General features: G+C 40.3%; 1 protein-coding gene across 5 annotated transcripts in view; it reads right to left on the bottom strand.

The window, feature by feature from the left end:
• Positions 1-762: 762 nt before the first annotated feature.
• The window catches only part of CHST9 (carbohydrate sulfotransferase 9), an 86,396-nt gene continuing 66,637 nt past the window's right edge, over positions 763-20,521 (bottom strand). For all 5 annotated transcript variants that reach the window (XM_030971813.1, XM_030971814.1, XM_030971811.1 and 2 more), the window contains 2 exons: positions 17,250-17,287; positions 763-1,939 (listed from right to left, as the gene is read on the bottom strand). In XM_030971813.1, coding sequence (XP_030827673.1) covers positions 842-1,939; positions 17,250-17,287 — 1,136 coding nt within the window. In that variant the 3' untranslated portion in view covers positions 763-841. The remainder of the gene's footprint in view (positions 1,940-17,249; positions 17,288-20,521) is intronic.

The following is a 20,521-nucleotide window of genomic DNA, read 5'->3' on the forward strand; positions in this document are numbered from 1 at the left end:
GTACAGACCTTTGAATATCCCAGAGCTGCCAGGCTGAAACTTAGTCCATTTCACCAAAAATGAAGACTACCATGAATATTTGGAGCACAGTATGCAGGTGTCACATGTAATGATGCATCCACTGTGCATTAAAACCTTAATTTTGTTGAATGCATCAGCTCTCTGAAAGGAGGGTCATACTTGTCAACTCCAGTGCATCAACCAAAATGAGGCAGTGGATTAATCCTTCACAGGCTTACCCAAATCTACTCTGCTCATCAACTGAGCTGCTGTGTTATTTTTACTTTGATGCATTTGTACTCAAGAGCGTCTGTCAATAAAAAAGGTCTAAAATTGGCTACAACCTAATAGTAATCGAAAAACAAGCCTTGCAACTGAGAACACTGTAAACATTTTAGAAAATTAGCCAATGATTCTTTATTAATAAGTGACAGAAAGTAAAAATACAATCAAAAGATTTTTTCAAAACCCATTTCTAAAGCAAACACACAAAAAAAAGAATCATGCCACTCTGAATTTTTTTTTCTTAAACCATTAAAAGAACATTAGGTAAGATAATGCAACAGCTGTCTGAGCCACTGCTTCCACAGCATAATCCATAATGGTAAAAACAGCTTTTTTCAGGCATTTTAGTGCAATTTATGCTGTTTACAGGTCTTTTTTTCTTTGCATTCTCCATAATTTAGTATCAATTGATATCACTCTATCTTATAAAATCCTCACTAATTCAAGACAACTCTACTAAGCAGTAACTTTGTTTCCTTTCAGGGCTAATATCAAAGTAGTTGTTTTGAATCCCAACATGATAAGTATCTAGTAGAAGCCCGAAGCTATTTTAGTGCTATACAAGTGGCGATGTATAATTGAACATTAAGTAATCCAAGTAATAGAAGTCATAGGTCAGCTGTCTCTCCTCCTTAGACAATTCCTTTAAATATTGCCTCACTACTTCTGTACTTGTTCTCTCGTCAGAGGAATGTCTGTCTTTGAATTTAGGGAATTTCAGATTGGCTGGAGCACCTACAAGCTGCAGAAAGTAATTGGCATCTTCTTCCAGGGTTTCAAACTTTCCTATAAAATCATAGTTGATGAGGCAGGGATAGCAGAGCTTACTGACTTGCTCCCAGTGAATGTCCATTCCTATTGGTCGGTGGGAATCCAACAAATATTGGATAAACTCTTTGAACTTAACTCCTGATCCTGTTTTCAGTGCTTCTTCATCTGCATTCTGTCTATACTTTTTAATTATTGCCTTCCCAAATACCGGATGGTAATAGCTGTTTGGATGCTCAAACTTATCCCTGAAGGCAGATACCAGTCTCTCCATAGGATCACGTACAAATATGAACTTGGTGTACGTGTTCAAGCGTGTGTAGATCCCTTTTAGGTCATAACTGTCCAATTTCCTCAGGTGCTTTCCATAGTGCACATCATCATGGGAGATGTTGTTTGCTGAAGCAGCGAGTCCACTGAGCACCATGAGGACCCTTTTCCAGTTGGAGCAGCCTGCTTTTGGCACTTCACAGTACAGAACCTTGTGCCTGTCCTCTACATAAATTCTTGACACTAGGTGCACCAGGTGGGTTTGCAGCTTCTTTCTGCTGTTGTATTTCCTACAGAAGTCCTGCAGGAAGGCCCTGCGCTTTTCCTGGGTGCTGTCTGTGTCCTGCCACTCACCACCCCTGACAAATGTCTTGTTTAATGGGTGCAGAGCAGGAGGCAAATACACCCCTCTGAACCAGCTGAGAGGGGACTCACTCGTCTGCTGCTGCTCAGGGAGCCGGCTCCCCGAGGAGGCAGCCACCACGCCGAAAGGGTCAGCCCTGCCCCGCCAGTGCCTGCTGCTTGAGACAGCCATCTCATGGTTACTGAGGCCCACAGGAGCACTTCTCCTCCACGCTGCTTTCCTTGGCATCCCCAGAGGCTGGAGCGTGAAATCCTGCAAATGTGGAAAGGATCAGAGCTTAGAGCACAGTGACAGCCCAGCCCAGCCTGCTCATGTTGCAGCAGCAGCAAGGATGGTGGACTGTGCTCGTAACCAAGCCACATCTGGTACTAAAAAGTCCCCTTTGAACCACTTGATCAATACACCTAATTTAGGAACAAGCTGGGCTAATTACTGAAATACATGCTTCTGAAGATTACCTGTTAGCACACAGTAGGTCTTCCTACAAAAATAAATAGCTCAAGTCACACCTCTTAAGAAATCAAAAATGTTTCACACAGGGGGGCTGATAGTCCTGGTAGGGGTTTTCTCTACTGAGCACATTTTCCCCTGTGGCAACACTGGTACTGGTGGAGTTGCACGGTCATTCTCTGGAGTGCACTGGCACAATCACACTAACAGGTGATGGATCTACTCCCACCACTGAGACTTGGAGCAGCCCTTGTCCCCCAGTGGTGGCAAGGGACAAAACCAGGCCCCTAAACAGTTAACATCAGTTGGTTTGAGCAGGATGTAGTGACAGACAAAATCATCCCTCCAAAATGGTCCTACTCCTACCTGCACATAGAGAGATGATGGAGATGGAAATGGATGCACTGGACTGAATGTACATACAGGTGTCTGTGACACAGGTGCCTGCACCTGAGCTGCTTTCACAGCTGATAAGGAAAAATAGCTGCCTTTGGAGCCTATTCCATCTGACTTATTTAAACATCAACATTAACAACACCAACTAACTAAACATTAACTAGTGACCCTGCAAAGAATGTTAAAGATGAGACTTTCCTCCTAAACATCTCACTGTATGTCCCCAGCCATTGTGCAATCCACAAACTGCAGGAACAGCAAAGCTTGCATCTGTTTTGACATCAGATTCTTCAGGGTCTTGTGTCATGCAAGTTGACTAAAGAATTTCTTGCAATATGGGTATTTCTGCTTGCTCATTCCTGAGTGGATTCTCATTGTCTGCTAAGCCTTGTAGATTTTTTTTTCTCCTTAGTAGGAAAAGGTGATTCTTTCTCCTTTTGGCTCATCTCAAGCCTGCTGCATTGGGACACCTCTACAGCTGCTTATTTTCATTACACATCTGGAGAGGGAGGATGGTGGTCAACAGGTTTTTAAACATCTTGTTGCAAGTAACAGAAAAATGGTTAGATGGACAGACACAGACTACCTGACTGCTTCCATGAGCCTAACTTTTTTTGGAAAGCTACATAAAAAGGCTTTTCTGGCATAAACTGATTAAACATTTACTGGAAAGTTGATTTGTGGACTGGCAGATCATACATGTGGATTTGGGGGGATGATAAAGTTCATAGGCCAATTCAAATAAAGCTGTTAAAAATTCAGAGGAATAATGTAAGAAATAGTAATGAAGGGAACACCATTTGAATTCCAGTTTGAAAAAAAGCCTATGAAAAAACAAGTAGTTCCAAGAAAAGTTAGCATATGTTGCAGTGTAATAATTTCCTGGGGATCAGGCTTTTCTGTACTGCTGCAAACCACTGACAAACAGGTCTTTATGCCACTGAACTGATTTTTGTGTTGGTGAAAACAAAAGAAGAGACTTGTGCAGGACTTGTATGTCTGTGAGAGAGAAGGCATGTTGGTGTTTTTAGAGATGTAAAAGGATACTTGAATTCATTTGATTTGATGTGGTCCACTTTTCTAATATATTTTTAAAAAATGTATTCTGTCTAATATTCTATTCCTTAGAACAAATGAAATGCATGTGTCTAGAGACTTATCCCTTCTGCCCTAGGATGGAAATAATTCAGGAGCTAAGTCAGTGTGTAACAACACAAAGCAGTGCTAGTAGTAAATCAGGGTATGACCATGAGCTCAATGGGAGTTTCAGCATCACAGTGAATGGCAAAGTGCCATTCTTGCAACTGCAGAACCACAGACTTACAAATAATTTAAATGTTTTTACCTTAAAAGGGAAACCTGGAACTTAAAAAGGTGAGAAGAAAAATACGGGATACTCAGAAACAAACTACACAATACAAGGCTCAACAGAAGTAGGAATAAAAGTGTGTCAGTGCTAAAGTAACTAAAGGTTGTAAGTTCATCAGTGCAACTCTGGTGATTTTGAAAATTTAGAAGACAGTCTCCAATGACACACGGCTGTACTGGTGTTCCTCAATGCAGGGAAAACTCAGACAGGGCAGTACCTCATGACTTCCTATGGTATGTCACCTGAATTTAGCAGCTCATTTCTGTGCAAAGAAACTTAAACCATCTGAATTTCAAACCTAAGCCACTAAAATGAATCCTATACTTCAGAGGAAAGTTCAGCCTTCTCGAGCCATCCTGTCATCCTGAACTAGTGGAAGATGCCCTAGTTCCACTAGAACAGGAGGGAAAAGGACAGACTGAAAGGGGTGTGTGGTCTTGGTTTGGTTCCATTTCAAAGAGTCTGCCTGGGATCCAGGACAAGCCTCGAGTGTAACCCAAGATGGTACCAGAGGAGGATTGTATTTTAGTTACAGAAACTGTGAATGCAGCTGTAGGAATCCCTACTAAAACATTTTTGTGGGATTAAAAACTTCAGAGAAGGATGGACAGAACTATTCAGAGAAATGTCAGTACCAATGTAAAGGAACATCATGTGCATAGTTGGAGGCAATTGGAAGGGCCTCCTTCCTAGTGAGATAAGGCAAAAGGAGAGACAATCACTTGGCAAAAAAGGCTCAAACAAAAAGCAAAATAAAAAAATAATCCCCAAAAGAAGACTAAAACCCAACCAAACTAAAACCCCCACAGGCCTACCCCTCCCTCCCTAAGCCAAATAAAAAAACCCAAACAAAACCCCAAAACTCTAGGGCCAAAGCAATGATACAGGAGGATCTGAGGACCAAGAAGCTATCTGAATCTGTAAAATGTTATTAGTTGCTTTCCTCTTCCCCTTCTCTCTGAGACTTTACTTATCCCACTTATGTTGGCTAATATATGTTTTTATGGTCTCCATGAGGGATAGTGTCCTTGCAGTAAATGCTGGCTGTAACTTGCTCTAAGAATAGGAGCAGATATTTTCCAAAGGCATAAATGGCTGGTACATTGCCATGGAAGTTTTCTAACTCAAAAAAAAAAAAAAAAAAAAGAAAGAAAGAGATCAAACCTTTCTATACACTTGCATGAGTAACTAGATAAGTATGTAATAAAGGTGAGATGAATGAAAAGATGAATCAAGGTTTGATGAGAAATATTTAACTAGACAGTTTTCTTGGGAAACCAAGAGAAATTGTTTAATAGATAGTGCCATGTTCCTTAAGCAAAGCTGCCTGACAGTCTGACACTTATCTGCATGAAAGAGCTGAAAGCCACACACTCTGAAAGGATTTAAATATTTTATGACACCAGTCTTACGTAAAGAGAGCCGCCTTCTTTGGCTTGCTCTTGGTGTCAGCGATGCTTTGTTGTGCATTTTATGACACTTTAAAGATCTGAACATCTCCATGTTATATCTTTTTTTTCCCACAGCAATAACAGGTAAACAAAAACTTGCAAAACCGATAAACACTTTTGAAAAACATCCATGTCCGTATATCTATATTCCTAACAGTCTATCCCACAAGCTGCTGAGCACTGTTGTTCTGAAAAACTCCAGAACCTACACCAACAACAGGCAGCATGCAGGTAGTGTCAGACACTGGCTCTGGATCCAGATCTTCCCATGCAGACAGCCCTTACCAAACTTTTTGAACCAAGTGTCCAAGGACAGGAACATCCATTTATGGCTTTCCAAAGAGCTGCTAAGTTTGGGAACCAGCTGCCTGACATGGGAGATGAACTCTGTGGTTACCTTGGAACGATGCAAGGCTGTCCCTTAAGACATGCTGACAACCTGTGCAGCAGGCTGCATACATTTAGTCTGAGAATTAAAACCCAGGGAAGTGTTGTACCTTTGCCAGTAACTGTGCAAACTGTCCTCTGTTTGCATGAACACATTTGAAAGAAAGTTAAGAAGTGGCCATGAGCCACTAGAAGTGGCCATTTAGAAGAGTAGAAGGCACTGTCTCACTTTAGCTAGGCTGGAACTGAAGACAGATTTAAAAATTAGTTTAAATTTGGGTAAAAAATGGAATTAATAGAATATTTCTGTGATGTGTGGCTACTGGCAGGCAACTCAGTGAAGCTGTTGAAACAAAAGGCATTTTAGAGTTATTAATGAGTTCATGGATTTTTTTTTTTGGTCACATTTTCATTGCTGTAGATTCCCTGCTCCTCTCCATTCAAAAAAGGATTTCTCCTCACTGTAAAAATAAGTAGCCAATGCTTTCTTTTAGACACGTTGAGGCTGTCTTTTCCTTTAATACCTTCACAAGCCACTGAGGTAGAAGAGATTGACTACTGCCCAGAATGGTTAAGACTCCTCCAATTATGCTTTGTGGTGATTTTACAATGCACGGGTGGGATCTTATCTAGGCAGTTTGCAATTAGAGCAACTCACCATGCAAAAAGATAATGATGTATTGGAAAGGCTGATATTCCAGGGCTGATTTACAAAGATTTAATGGCCTGCAGTGCAAACAGTGCTGTTTCCTAAATGCCTTAGTGCTGGATATTCAGTTTTACTACCAAGAATAATAAAATTAAATAAGCCCAACAGAAAACATAGCATGAAGAATAGCAAATGAAAGAAATATTCTGTTTTCTTGTGCTTTTCTCTGCTGCCAACTTACCTGTTTACCTAGGATCTCTCTACAGAAAATTGACAAAGAGTCATTTAAGACAAGGTTCCTTTTCCAGTTCACACTCAGACTCTAAAATGATCAAGGAGCATACAGAGGTGAGTCTCTTAATTTAGGTTTTTGGTGGAAGGCAGCTTGAATACTGGAGGACTATAAAACAAACATCTTCCTACTTGAATGGTAGGTATCTATGAGTCTTTGAAAACTTTGGACCAGTAGTTTCAGCCTAAAACCTCAAGTTTTTCACATAATGGTTCGAGGGGGCTCTGAGCAAATTGATTTAGTTCAAGATGTCCCTGCTCATTGCAGGAGGATTGGACTAAGTGACCTTTGAAAGGTCCCTTCCAACTCAAACTGTTCTGTGATTCTGTGATAATTTTTGGGCACACGTAGAAGAGTCTCTTAATCAGAGGACCAGGATTGTGGCAGATAGCGCAGACTTGGTGTGCAGTTTAAATGTGAGGAAAAGTTTGTATGATTCCTATTTTCAGTAAGCCAGTGCAGCCTGGATCTGTTACTACCTCACTTCAGCTGTACAAACATGAAGAGCTGTACTTGTATGTGTGAATTTTCTTAAGCCTGCCAAAAGGAGAGATTATCCTAACTTCTTTTGTGCTAGAAGACTATTTGGAAAATGTAATTCAGAATGATCAGACTCCTCTACTACTACTATGCTACCTGAGCTAACATGTAAATATGCTCAGAACTCTCCCATATCATAGCAGTTGTTTAGTGTAATGTTGGTGAGCTAAACAAACTCCCACAGGATCTCCCAATGGAGAGACTATTCAGGCTGCCCACAAGTGACAGAAAATATTTGCTGATGAGGTGCTTCACCTTCTGTGCAGTGGAGATAAACCTCTTGATTCATCACTTGTGCTTGTATCAGCTACTCCAAAGATAATAGGCAGCACAACCCCTCACCTCCCAGCGGAGCCATGAATTTTTGGCTTATCTAATTTATTCAGGGCATATCACTGATGCTACATTCCTCAAAAGCCAGAGGCAAGACCTTACTGACACAGACACCACATTTTCCTATGAGATATGTATCCCTAAAACACATGTACTTGTACCAAGCATCTCTAAGATTATTAAACAGGTTGAGGGGAAAAAGAGTAAGAAAAAAGAGTATACAAGATACTCAGAACTTCCTTCAGAGACTAAGAGGCAAACCTCATAGTTTGTAGCTGAATTACAATTAGGTTCAAAGGAGATCCTTGTGAACTCTGAGCCAGACACAAAATAGAATAACTGATCATAGTAAGAAAAAAAATACTGCAGGTGAATTTTTATTAACAGATACTGGTAATTTTAAATACTACTTTTCAAAACACAGCTTTGTAAATCAGTGACTATTGCCCCTAGAATCTGTTAGCAGAAAGTCCAGCATCTCATTGCACAGTCACTTGGAGTTATGTCAAGGATCCAGACCAAGACAGTGAAGAAGGAAAGGGCAGAGGGAAAGAGAGTTTTTTTTTTCTTTTCATATGGTGTGGCCAAGTGCCAGTGATTGGTGTGGAAAAATTTGAAGGGAGAGCCCCAGCCCAGAGATGATTTTGGAGGAGAACAAACCCAGGCCCATAGGCAGTGGGTAAAGTGGAGAGGCCCAATGGGGTAAGATAAACAGTAACATTATCACAAGTATAGTAGTGTACTTAATAAGGAGACAGGAAAAATCCATTTGTCTTTGGCTGAGACCTCTTAGATACCCAACTCTTGGCTTTGCACCAGCCTCCCCTCCTCTCCCTGCCCTGTCTTGATCTACAGAAAGCACAAAGTCATGCTAATGAGGCAAGACAGTCTGCACGAGCCACTTCCACAAGCTGATTCACATGGTCAGCAACTTGGATGAAGGAAATTAAGCTCAAATTTACTTGCCAATTCTTGATCAAATCTGGAATTAACTCCCTCCTGTTTCCACCTTCACAGTCAAAGCATTTGGATTCTCCAAAGCATGCTTTGAAAGGGAGGAATAAGAAAGATCAAGGCATAAATAATAGAAAGAGTAGCAATAAAGATGCTATTATTATCAGAAACTGAGTTTTGTGTGACAGATTAAAGATTCACCAATACAACTGCAACCAAGTATAGCAAATAAAAAAACACTCCACTCCCTTATTGCTAATAAATAAATAATAGGGAAGGTCACTTGATAGCAATAATAAATTGGTTTCAGGATAGTGCAGTGCTGATGCTGCTTGTCTTGCCTCCTGACAACAGTTTTATGGTGCTGGTTCTTTGCACTATAACTTACAGACTTGAAAATAAGCACAGAGCCACTGCAGACCAGACAGCTAGTGTTTGGGCAGCCAATTTGCATGGAGTGCATGTCAGCCTAGATGTGCAGCTAAGATGCACTGCTAATAAAAAGCAATTTTCAGGTCATGGACCTCTTAACACTTTAGCCCAACCTCCCTCCTACCTAGCAACACTTGTTTTGGGTACAGGTAAACCAGTGTGTTCAAATTGTTTAATTCTGAGCTCAGTTCTCCTCTGTATTAGTGTAACCTAAGTCAAACACTGTGGTCAGTGGCCAGAAATCTTCACCAACACTCACTCGCATTTCTGTACAGAACAGCAAAGCACTTTAAACAACCTGAAATGCATAATTCACTAAACTAAGAATGCAATATTCATTTTATAAAGCATAGTGCTTCGTTACAAGTAGGTTTACCTTATGTATAGAGGGAGCTTAAGTCTGAAGATGACACTTTCAGGCAATCTCTGTATATTATATATTGATCTCTTATTTAACTCATTAAGTAATGCTAATGTGCCTACTTTTTCATAACATAAAGAACAAAGTAAACCAAATTACCTTAACAGTTCCTGCTGTTGACAAATGAAATTCCCAAAATTGCTATTTTCAAGTGTATTCGAAACACATCTTTGAAAACAAGTAGTGTCTCTTGCATGTTCACAACTCAAGCCAGGCAGGAATTTTTGAGCGCATTTCATATTTCAGACAACATCTATTTTCCTCTCTAAAGAAAAGGGACATCAACATTTTTTCATGCAAGGAGGGGCCATGTCTCAGCCCTTGCTGATCAATATCCAGCCTGCACAGGAGAGACTGTGTACCCATTTCCTTGTCTGCATGAGTAGACATATTTTGCAGGAAGCTGACCAAACTGCCGGGTGTTAATCCTGGAGGTCAATCCTGCACGCTTGGACTGAAACCCTGGCTCCCATTTCCCAGCAAGTGCTTTGAGAATAGAGGCCTGAAATCTAATGCTGTGCTTCTGCACACAAAGCAGAGTTCCTCACATTAGTGGCTATGGCAAGATTCACAGGGTTTTTTTTGTTTCTGGTAAACAGAATCCATCTCTATCTTGTTTGCAGGTAAACACACTTATCTTCCAGCATAAACAAGACATCTTGCTGTTTTAGAAATAATAAGAAAAGTTTCAAATGAAACTAAGTTAAATGAAGAATATTAATGTATATTCAGGCATGAAGAATTCAATTTCTCCCGAATTACTTTGGAAGAGACACTAAGATCTCTAGAGGTCTCAAAGCATTTTCCCTTCAATCAAAATTAGCATTTAATTCAAATTAGATGACTTTATTGGTAAATAAAAAAGAAATAGAAATGTAAATGCACTCTAGGTAGGCAAATATCTCAAATACGTGTTTGCCTACATTTGTACACTTTTAAACAAATTTGTGTGTTAATTTCTATATAGAAAAAAATAATACTTGAGAAATGATGGCATTCATAAATTACAGTGGGAAAAAACAGACTGTGAATTGACAAAGGGCATTATTCACTGTACACTCCATCCTCACACTGACTGACCCTGTTTCACTGAATGGGCCTGTCATGTCTATCACAGGTAAGAGAAAATACACTGGCTTATTCTGTAGCAGATTTTTGTGTGGCTATCCACCCAATATGCATTAATATGCCAGCAGTGCCACAGCTGATCAGTGTGCCACCCAAACACTAACTAGTTCAAGCACCATCCCCCCCTGAAGCACAGGAATCATAAGAGCAGCACTGTGTTTAAGGGTAGCTGCACCCACCAGAGCCACAGTGTTTGGTTTATGCAAGTCCCTTGACCTTCACACTTCATTTTTCCATGTCTGTAAACCACGGAGAGATAATAATTGCCTAGCCCATGTGAATATTGTGATTCCTAATTTCTGATTAACACTGGTAGAAAAACCTTGCCATTTACAGAGCAAGAAGAGACAGAAATCTGATAACTGTGATTGCCACACAACTTCCCAGTCCATGCTGCCCCTCATTGCTCAAGCCTCTCACCATGTCTTTCAGTACTTCTGTTGAGCATTCAGTCTGTTGCATGTTTGTTTATTGTTTTTTCACAAAAATAATTATTTTTCATAAAATTTAAGGTATTTTTATCTTCAGACACTGCACTTAGTTCCTGTCTGTACAGCCTGAGAAACAATTTCCTCCACAAAGGGACTGAGAAGGTTCTCACATAAAAGTGTCTTCTGTACTTATTTAAATAATAGTTCCTCCTACATTTTTTTCTCAGAGTCACCATCTTGGTACTGTATATTATGAACTATTCTGTGAAGGACTGTTATTATCTGAACTCAAGGGGGGCAGAGAATGTTATCAGAAGCAACTTTTATCAGCTTGGAAGAAAGAAAATGTTATGTGTAAGGAAAAATGGAACATTTTTTCCCAACTGATTTTATCTGACAATATATCAGATAAAAATTTAAAAATTAATTTTAAAAAATGCAGCTTTTGCTTACTGATACAAAATGTGCAGGGGGAGCAGGAAGGATCTCATATTCAACCAGAAAGGGCTTGGAGCTGTCTACCTCAAACAAGTGAACAAATGAGAACCTATAGATTACCAGGTGACCCACCTAGTGGATTAGGGAAAAGAGGAGTGACTGGAAAGTTGTCTAGTGGAAAAGGACCTGGGGGTGCTGGTTAACAGCAGCTGGATCTGAGCCACTGTGTGTGCCCAGGTGACCAAGGGCTTGGCTTGTATAAAAATAATTTTTTTAAAATAAAAATCAAGGAATCTTGGTTTGTATCAAAAATATGGCCAACAGGACTAGAAAAGGGTCACTCAGCACTGGTAAGGCCACACTGCAAGCCTGCAGCAAGGAAGGTTTCCCTTGATGGAGAAGGATCAGCTTAGGGAATATTTAAACAAACTAGACAGAAACAAGTCCTTATGGAACAGGAACAGGGAGCTTATAGAATGCACTCATGAGTGTTGAAGGAGCTGGAGAATGTCACTGTGAGCCTATTCTTTATTATCTTTGGAAGATCATGGTGATAGGGGAGGGTTTCCTGAGGACTGGAAGAAAGCAAACACCACTCCTATCTTTAAGGTTGGATAGCAAGGAAATGACAGGCTGATCAGCTTCACCTCATTACCCAGGAGCATGACAGAGCAAGGGACTATTCATCCCCAGGTGCACTTCACCTTGATGAACTTCATGAGGTTACTGTTGGTCCATTTCTCCACCCTGTTGAAGCCCCTCTGAATGGCAGCACAACCCTCTGTTGTATAACAATTCCTCATCCCAGTTTTACATCCTGTGACAACTTCCTGAGGGCACACTCCATCCCATCATCCTAGTACATAATGAAGAAGTTAAATGGTATTTATTCAGCTGTGACATCTGGGGTGCTCCACTGGTGACTGTCCTCCAGCTAAATCTCATGTTGTATGGATTTATGAAGGGGAAATTGAGCCTGACCAGTCTAATAGTCCTATACAAGGAGACGACTGAATCAGTGGCAAGGGGAGAGTACTGGATCTTGTTTATCTCAAATTTACTAAGGCTTTTGACACTCCCATAACACCTTCATGAAGTACAGGTTAGGTAAGTGCTCAGTGAGTTGGACTGAAAAATTAAGCTCAAACAGTTGTGCACAAAATGCAGTTCGAGGCCATTCACTACTGCCCCAAGGTTGATGGCAGGTCCAAAAGTGTCCCACATCTTTATTACTGACCTGGATGATGAGACAGGACATACCCTCACCAAGTCTGCAGGCAATACAAAATTGGGAGGAGTGGCTGATACACCAGAGGGCTGTGCTGCCAATCACAAGGACCTCAAGAGACTTGAGAAATGGCTAAACAGGAATTTCATAAGATTTGACAAAATGGAATGCGAAGTCCCGCAGCTGGGGAAGAACAACCCCAGGAACCAGTACAGGCTGGGGGCTGCAGAGTGGGAAAGCAGCTTTGCAGGAATGGACCTGAGGGCACTGGAGAACAAGCTGCCTGTGGGCCAGCAATGTGCTCTCAAAGCAAAAAAGGCCAGCAGCCTCCTGGGCTGCATTAGGCAGAGCAATTCCAGCAGATCAGGAGAGGTGATCCTTCACATTTGCTCAGCCCTGGTGAGACACAGACACATTGGGAGTGCTGTGTCCACTTCTGGGCTTCCCAGTGCAGGAGACATGGGCATACTGGAATGCATCCAGTGTATAAATGGACATGGAGGGAGACATGCTGGAGTGAGTTCAGTGAAGGGACAACAAGGTATTTAAAGGTTAGGAGCATGTGACATACAAGCAGAGGCCAAGAGAGCTGGTGCTGTTTAGCTTGGAGAGGTCTTATTGATGTATATAACCTGGGAGGGAAGAAGTGGGGGGAGTAAAAATGAAGGTGCCAGACTCCTCTCAGAGGTGTCCAGAGACAGGACAGGAGGAAGTGGGCACTAAGTGAGATACAAGGAATTCCATATAAGTACAACAAAATACATTTCTACTGTGTGAATATCAAGCACAGGCATCCAGGAATATCCAGAAACAGAGGAACCACTATTCTTGAAGGTACTCAAAATCCAGCCAGATGTGATCCTGGGCAACCTGCTCTATGAGTAAAGGGGTTAGACAAGATGATCTCCAGAGATGCCTTCCAACCTCAACATTTAAGTGATTCTATAAAGCACATGAGGGTGAAACAATGGTTCAGTTTGTTGAGTGGGCTAAATGCATTAGCTCTCTCATAGATTTTCAAACTCTTAATTTTGGGGGAATAAAGCACGTAACACTGAGAAATATGATCCCAAACTGGGAAAACAGAAGGAAGGACCATACCTATCAGATAACCTCAAAGTGGCAGGACTTGGAAGCTGGCATAAATGGACTGAAGTTTTTTTTACCTAGGTCATTTGAGACGATGAAGGGGATAGAGGAGAAACTGGAGTAAACTACAGCAGTGCACAAGGGCAGCCAAGGAGCTTGGTCTGAACTGTGAAGTTTTCAATCATGTTAATATAGATTTATTACACCATGTGCCCGAAGCAACCTTCAGGTCATATTCATATTCCTCATCATGGTCTGTGCAACAAACTTATATTGTCATTTAACAGAGGTTTGAGTTATCTTTGACTTCTTTTCTCTGGCACAAGGTGTGCACATACTCACAGTATGTCAGAGCTGCAGTTATCCATGGTCCAACCCCAGCTCTAGCAAGTACATTGCCTCATCAGTATCCTTTCTGTGTTCCTGCTTCACAGCCCCATGTGCAGAAAAGGGAATACTCCCTGACAGAGCACTGACTGAGGGATGGATGTGCCACTTCAAGAGAGTCTGCCTTGACAAAAAACTCCTCATGACAAAACAGGGGGACAGATATTGGGGAGTCTCCCATCTTGACCTGCAGCTTCATTGCAGAAGGGACAGGCTCAAGTCTGAGCTCAAACACAGCTGGGATTTTAAACCAAAAGTCTGACTCTGCAAGCAACTTCAACTTCCAAATGCAATTACACATATTCTTGTCACTCCTTCAGAGATTCAGAGGCACTGGACACAACTGTATGTAGGAGTGTATATTAAGACCACAACACAAGCAAATATGAGTGTTAAGGGTGAAACATAAAGGATTTCCCCAGACACATCTTGATTGGTGGTCTGTAATGTGTTGTTTTGCCAATACGGTTACATAGAAACTCAAGATTTTTTTCTTGTTTCCTTCCATTTTCCTCAGCAGTCATTAACATGCTACAGTAAACAGCTGTACATTGGTGCCAGGACTTACCCTTGAAGTTGCAAAGGTAGTTAAAAACAGGTATTGAAAAGCAGAATGTGTGCTACATCTGGTTGACTGCTGGTGGTAGATGACCACTGGTTAAATTTATATTTATATACATATATACATACATAATATTTATATACAATTTATATAAATAAATGACAAAAATGGTGTTTGAGGAAAACCAGCAGATGACTTATGATTAAAGGGAACAAAAGCTAGTGAAGATGACAACTGTAGTGAAAGGTTTCTGGAAGCAGATACTCCCTTAGTGTTTTGTCCATGTCATGTTTCACTAAACTTTGCTTAGGCTTTAGAAGAGCTAAGAACCACACAGAAACCACGGTGGTCTTCAAGATTAAAGAGGTCCTAGATGCACACAGACAGTCAGGGTTTATCCCTGAGCAGGAGATCACTGGGACAGCAACTTTATCATTTCTCCATCCCCTCTCTGTTTCACTCACCTCTTAACAAGATATTTCCTGCTATTTACCCCTTTGCACTCCTGCTCCTGTCAAGTCGTAACATCATCCATCTTCTGCAGAGAGCTTCTCCCTCACTTAAATTACTGGCAGCCAGTTTAACTCACTGTTGCTGAACTGAACTTAAAGCGGACTAAAGGATCTTACCCTGAGTATAAAATTTTAACTTCAAAATAAAAAGAATCCTTCCATTACAAATATTCCATCATGATCAACACCCATTGAAATATTTTTGTTGAAGCAATACAAGTACAAATCAAATATGAAGTGCTTATGTAATTGTGCCCTAAATGACAAATTTGAAAATTAAATTGATTTCTGTTCTGAAATACTCTTCCAGTTCTTGGAAATCCAAAGGATATTCAACATCACCAGCTGAAGTAGTACCCATTTAAATGGGAACATCCACAAATCAACTTTTTGCGACTTTATATAGATACATTCAGCATATCAAGACAACACAATATTCTTCCAAAATTAGATACTCTTAGGTTAACTGAGAGAGACAGAGCAGGTGAAGCATTCAGTGAAGGCAAGACAGCAGCATGCAGGAAAAGACCAAGACTGATCACACAAAGTAAAGCACATTATCCACCCTTTGAAAACGTGGCAAGTTTTTTTATCACAATATATTCTTCCTCAGAAAAGGGCAATGGCATGCACCGAGCAGATTTTGTAACAAAGAAAATGTGCAGAATTAGGTCTCCAATCAACCATTCACGCACTGCCAATGTTGCCTCAAGTCGTGGTTTAAAAATACAAGTGCCCCCCCTTCTGGCCAACAGAGACTCCCAAAAGTGGCTTTGTAAGAGATTTCAGACTAATTTTAAAATGCAGTTTTGGTTATAGAAGTTAATAAGACTTGTTCTAGAATATAAACTCTCAGTCAAAGCACATAACTCCCATTAAATTCCAAAATATTTCTACAGTTATTTTAAAAAGTGAAAGATTTCCTTTGCTTATGCAATACCACGTTCTGGACTAGATATCTATCCATCAGTTTCTCAATAATGAGAATGTTGTAAAAACTCTGAATATTGCATTGTGCCACAGGACCAGGCTTCCCATAAGTGTCCAGCTATGCAAGGGTTTACTTGGTGAAGAGTGGTGCCAGCTCAGGCCACTGAAAGTGACACACTGACATCTGTGCCGTGCTCAGCCATGGCAGGGGACTTGCTCTTAGACCCAAACCAGGTTGCTTTAGGTGGTCAGTCCCCTGTCAGGTTAGTCCTTCACCTTGGTGATTAGTTCACAGATAACTGTGATGTAATTACTCCAATGCCTCGATATATAGCTCAGAAGGAAGATGGCTTAAGGGAGGGTAATTGCTGGACTGCAAATATTTTAATGACTGCTTTTTAAGTGGCATTTCAAAATAAATCTCACAAACAATCCAGATGCCCATTTATATGCCATCTGGACAACAGCATTCAGCAAGAGGACAAGAAGCCAAAGAATGACAAGCAAGCACAGTGCTTCTGTGGAGTTGGGTCCTTTCAATCCACAAGGCATGTCACTGAGGAAAGCAAACTCTGAGTTTCTTCCTGTCTTTCTAGTTAGAAATTTTTTCAGTTTAGTTCCTATATGCTTTTCCTGATGTTGAAATGACAAATTACAATATATAAAGGTTTTTTCATAAGTAATTACTCTTGATACAGTAATAAAGACAGGACGGAAAACGCCTCTGCAAGCAATGTCTCAGTGTAGTGCAGCCTCAATGAAAATTCATGGCAGAAATAACCTAAGAAACACTGAAATACACTGCTTACATGTGTTGTTCAGGTATTTATATCAATAGCTTTCTGCTTTTTAAGAGGAATACTAGAAAACAGAAGGGAAAAAAAGGCATAATGTTGTGCTGCAAAATTTGATACCAATGAACAAATTACCTCTGGGCTTTGTCCTCAGCACCAACATGGGAAATAGATGAGCTGAATTGCTTAAATGGCAAATCTTAGATCAAAATGATGGCTACTCTTGTGAATTCAACACATCTGCAGAGCCAGCAAGTTTTCTGACATGTGCTCCTTAGCACACCTGTATTGCTAATATTAGTGTATCTCATTAAGTTCTCCTTTCTACTTGCCACAGCTCTACTGTCTGAAAAATTAAGTTAACAAAAAGTATGAAAGTTTCCAAATACCTGATTAATTGTCTCTTGTTGCAGTTTTTTTCCAGACTCTGAAAGGGAAAGAAAAGAAAAAAATAGTTTGCATATATCAATATGATAGGGGACATGCAGAGCAACAAACAGTAAATCAGTAAAAAAATAATCAAAACCTATAATTAAGAAACAGAATTTAACATGTAGAAATTACTTGACAGTTTGAAATGGAAATGCACCTAAAATAAATCATATAAAAGAGATAAATCTTATAAAAGAGATGTGATAGAAAGAAGACTGAGATAGGTAGCCAATCTTGCCAACCTGGAACCCCACAAAATATTTAAACATTCAAAAGGGAGAAAAAAAATTTCTAACATGTAGTTTGAAGCCTCTTAATGTTGCAAGATGTGCTACGTGACCAAGAGACTGGTAGTATCCAGCTCACAATTTGGCCACTGGAGGAGAAAAGCAACTTCTGCCATTACCTTAAAATAAAATTAAATGCCTGTGTCAAGACTGAGGCTCAGCACCAGCTGGCCCAGGGAGAAATTCTATCCTGATATTATCCACAAAGTGGCAAGCTGAATTATGGCTTGTTTCCTTATTCTGGCCTTCTTCTGCGGTGTCCTTCAGCGTGCTTGTGGAGCTAAAATCAAAACCTAGACAGAACACTGCTTTTCTACACTGTCTGGGACTCTAGCAGCGAGGACACCTCAGATCTGTTCTTTGCTTTTTGACCAAAAGGGGCAGTAATTTGTCCCATTTACTGCTCCCATGCACTAGTTGTCAAAAGGGCAGCTGGTATCAGTTTGCTACTGGAGACTGTCCACACATATTGGGGAAAGTCAGGAATTTCACACTTGCCTATCCAGCTAGGCTACGTGCTCCCTGGGGGTTTTTAAAAATAATAATGATAGGACAGGACTTACAACCTGTCAGTATCACTATTAACTGTCAGGGGAGCCTGCCTAGCTCGGGTGGCTGCCGCCTCCAGCCCTGGAAAGGATACTCCATTTCAACAAAACTTTTCCATATTGATAAGTGTGGCACAAACAGAATTTTTAAAACGTCGTGAAAATATTTAAAGTGTTAAAATACAGTATAAAGACTCTACTTAAAGGAAAATGATCCTCCCTTCCCATCCCTGAGACTACTCCTCTTTTCAATGAAGGCATTATAGATTATTCAGATGAAGATGATTACTTTAGGCTATATTATAAGATTGTCTCTTATAATAATTACTTCCTGCATGCTTGTGTTGTGTTTTTATTTGTTAAATATAAAAACAATGCTTTTAAAAAACTACACAGAACTATCATTTAGGGGAGACTTCTTAAAATGTATTCCCTTGCTCACTGAGTTCATCTTTAGGAGAAATAAGATTTATTCTTGTAACAAATATTTTAGCCAAATAGATTGTTGGTAATAGAAGATTAAAGGGGTGTGTGTTTTTAGCATTCTCTAATGATATACAAGTTGCTAGGAAAGCAGAGTGTTTGAAATCTCTGGTTAGATCAACACTATTTTGCTCAAAGGTTTGTGGACTTTGAATACTGATGCTTTCCTGTTTCCCAGTACATTTGTTTTTAGGCTATTTTGATTCACTTTAAAGGAATTTTAATAACTTTCTGTTGACAGCATGGACAGCTGGTCTTGAGAATTAGTGAAAATTCACTTGCTGACTGAGGAAGGAAGTGACATCAATGAGTTTCTAAAGTCAGCCCTGAGGGAAAAGTGTGCTCTGCCAGAGTAGCCTTTCATGCCATTGTATTTCCAGTGATGCCTCAAGATGCAAATTGCATTATCAATCAAACTTGTGGTTTCTACCTCAGATAAATATAGAAAAAAGAACAGAAAGACTGGGAAAGACCTGTGCAGCCATTCCTGACACTACCAATAAAAAGGTGAAGAAGAATTCATGGTAATTCTTTCCTTGTTCTCTCTTCTTTCTTTTGGTGATTTAAATGTACAGTATCAAGGAAAAGGCAGTTGCAGAAGTGGCTGTATGATAGAACAGCAATGATGACATGGGTTAAACAGGACAGAGATTGACTGTTGGGCTGTTAAGGATAGAAGAGAGATCAAATTCAAGGTCACCACTAAATTGAATACTGAGTTCTCCATTTATTCGCTAGATGATCCTTGTCCTCATCACAGAACAACTATGTGCATTTGGCAGAGTCAGCACTTGTGCTCAGAAGGGACCAAGGTCTGTAATAACAGACAGACTACAAATCAGGGTGGAAATATATTGGCACCATTACATGGGGAAACCTGCAAAGTCCAGGTATGTATTTTACTATTGTTTTAGAAGAAACATCACGAAAAGCAGTGAAAAAACATGACACCTACAGTGTTGAAAGGAGGTTCAGTTTCCAGCTGCCAGAGGCTGATTGTAGGGCAGGACAAGGCCATTGAAAGTGGGCAGAATTTTCTTTGTCCGGTTTCAGGGTTTTTTTTTGGTTTGACTTTTATTTTTTTTTCTTAAATTCCCAGAATTATAACAAGTCACGAATCTGTGTTTTACTTTTGGCACTCTCACTTTTGAGGAGGATCATTTGTGGTGGCCATCAACCCATCAACATTCCCCAGCAGGATTCAAAAAACACCACTGGAGAGGTTGCTTCTTACTTGAAGGACATGAAACAATGGCACACTGACAAAGCCAGAACTGTCAGAACACATCAGCCAGTCCTACAGACAATACCTGTATCAGTCTCATGAAATGCAGGTAATACTTGACACTTACAAGAAGTTTCATTTCTGGTAAACATATCCATGCTAAATTTAAAATTTTTGACAGGTTTTCCCAAGCCACTGCAATGAGGCAGCAGCTTATGCAACAACATCAAACTAACTGGGAAATTTTCTGCCACCTGAAAACTCTCATGGAAGCTGCCCAGTGGGAAGCCAGCGCAGTCCCAGAGCATTCCTTCTGCAACTCAGACTGCTTGTGAGCAGCTTGCTCTTCTCCTATATTTTTCTGAAATTTCAATTTTCTACCTGTCATCTTGCAAACTGTTCCTAAATGGGCTCAACAGTGCCACCCGAACTAAAAATCACAAGCAAATCCAAAGGCCTTAATCATAGACAAAAAACTGAAACTTTGTGATTCGAAAGTTGTATTTCTCAGCATGAACCATGATTCTTGTTTGCTGACACTGTGCTTTCCTACCATGCTAACTGAGGCCAAAATGCTGCAGCTGGATCCCAGTGATGTTTTTTGCGTCAGGACTGGAGAAACCTACCTCTCCCAATTAATTTTTATGGATTTTCTTTTGTCTCTCTAGTTGCAAAAATTGTAGTGG

This window comes from Camarhynchus parvulus, chromosome 2, assembly GCF_901933205.1.
Source record: "Camarhynchus parvulus chromosome 2, STF_HiC, whole genome shotgun sequence".
Classification (NCBI taxonomy): Eukaryota; Metazoa; Chordata; class Aves; order Passeriformes; family Thraupidae; genus Camarhynchus; species Camarhynchus parvulus.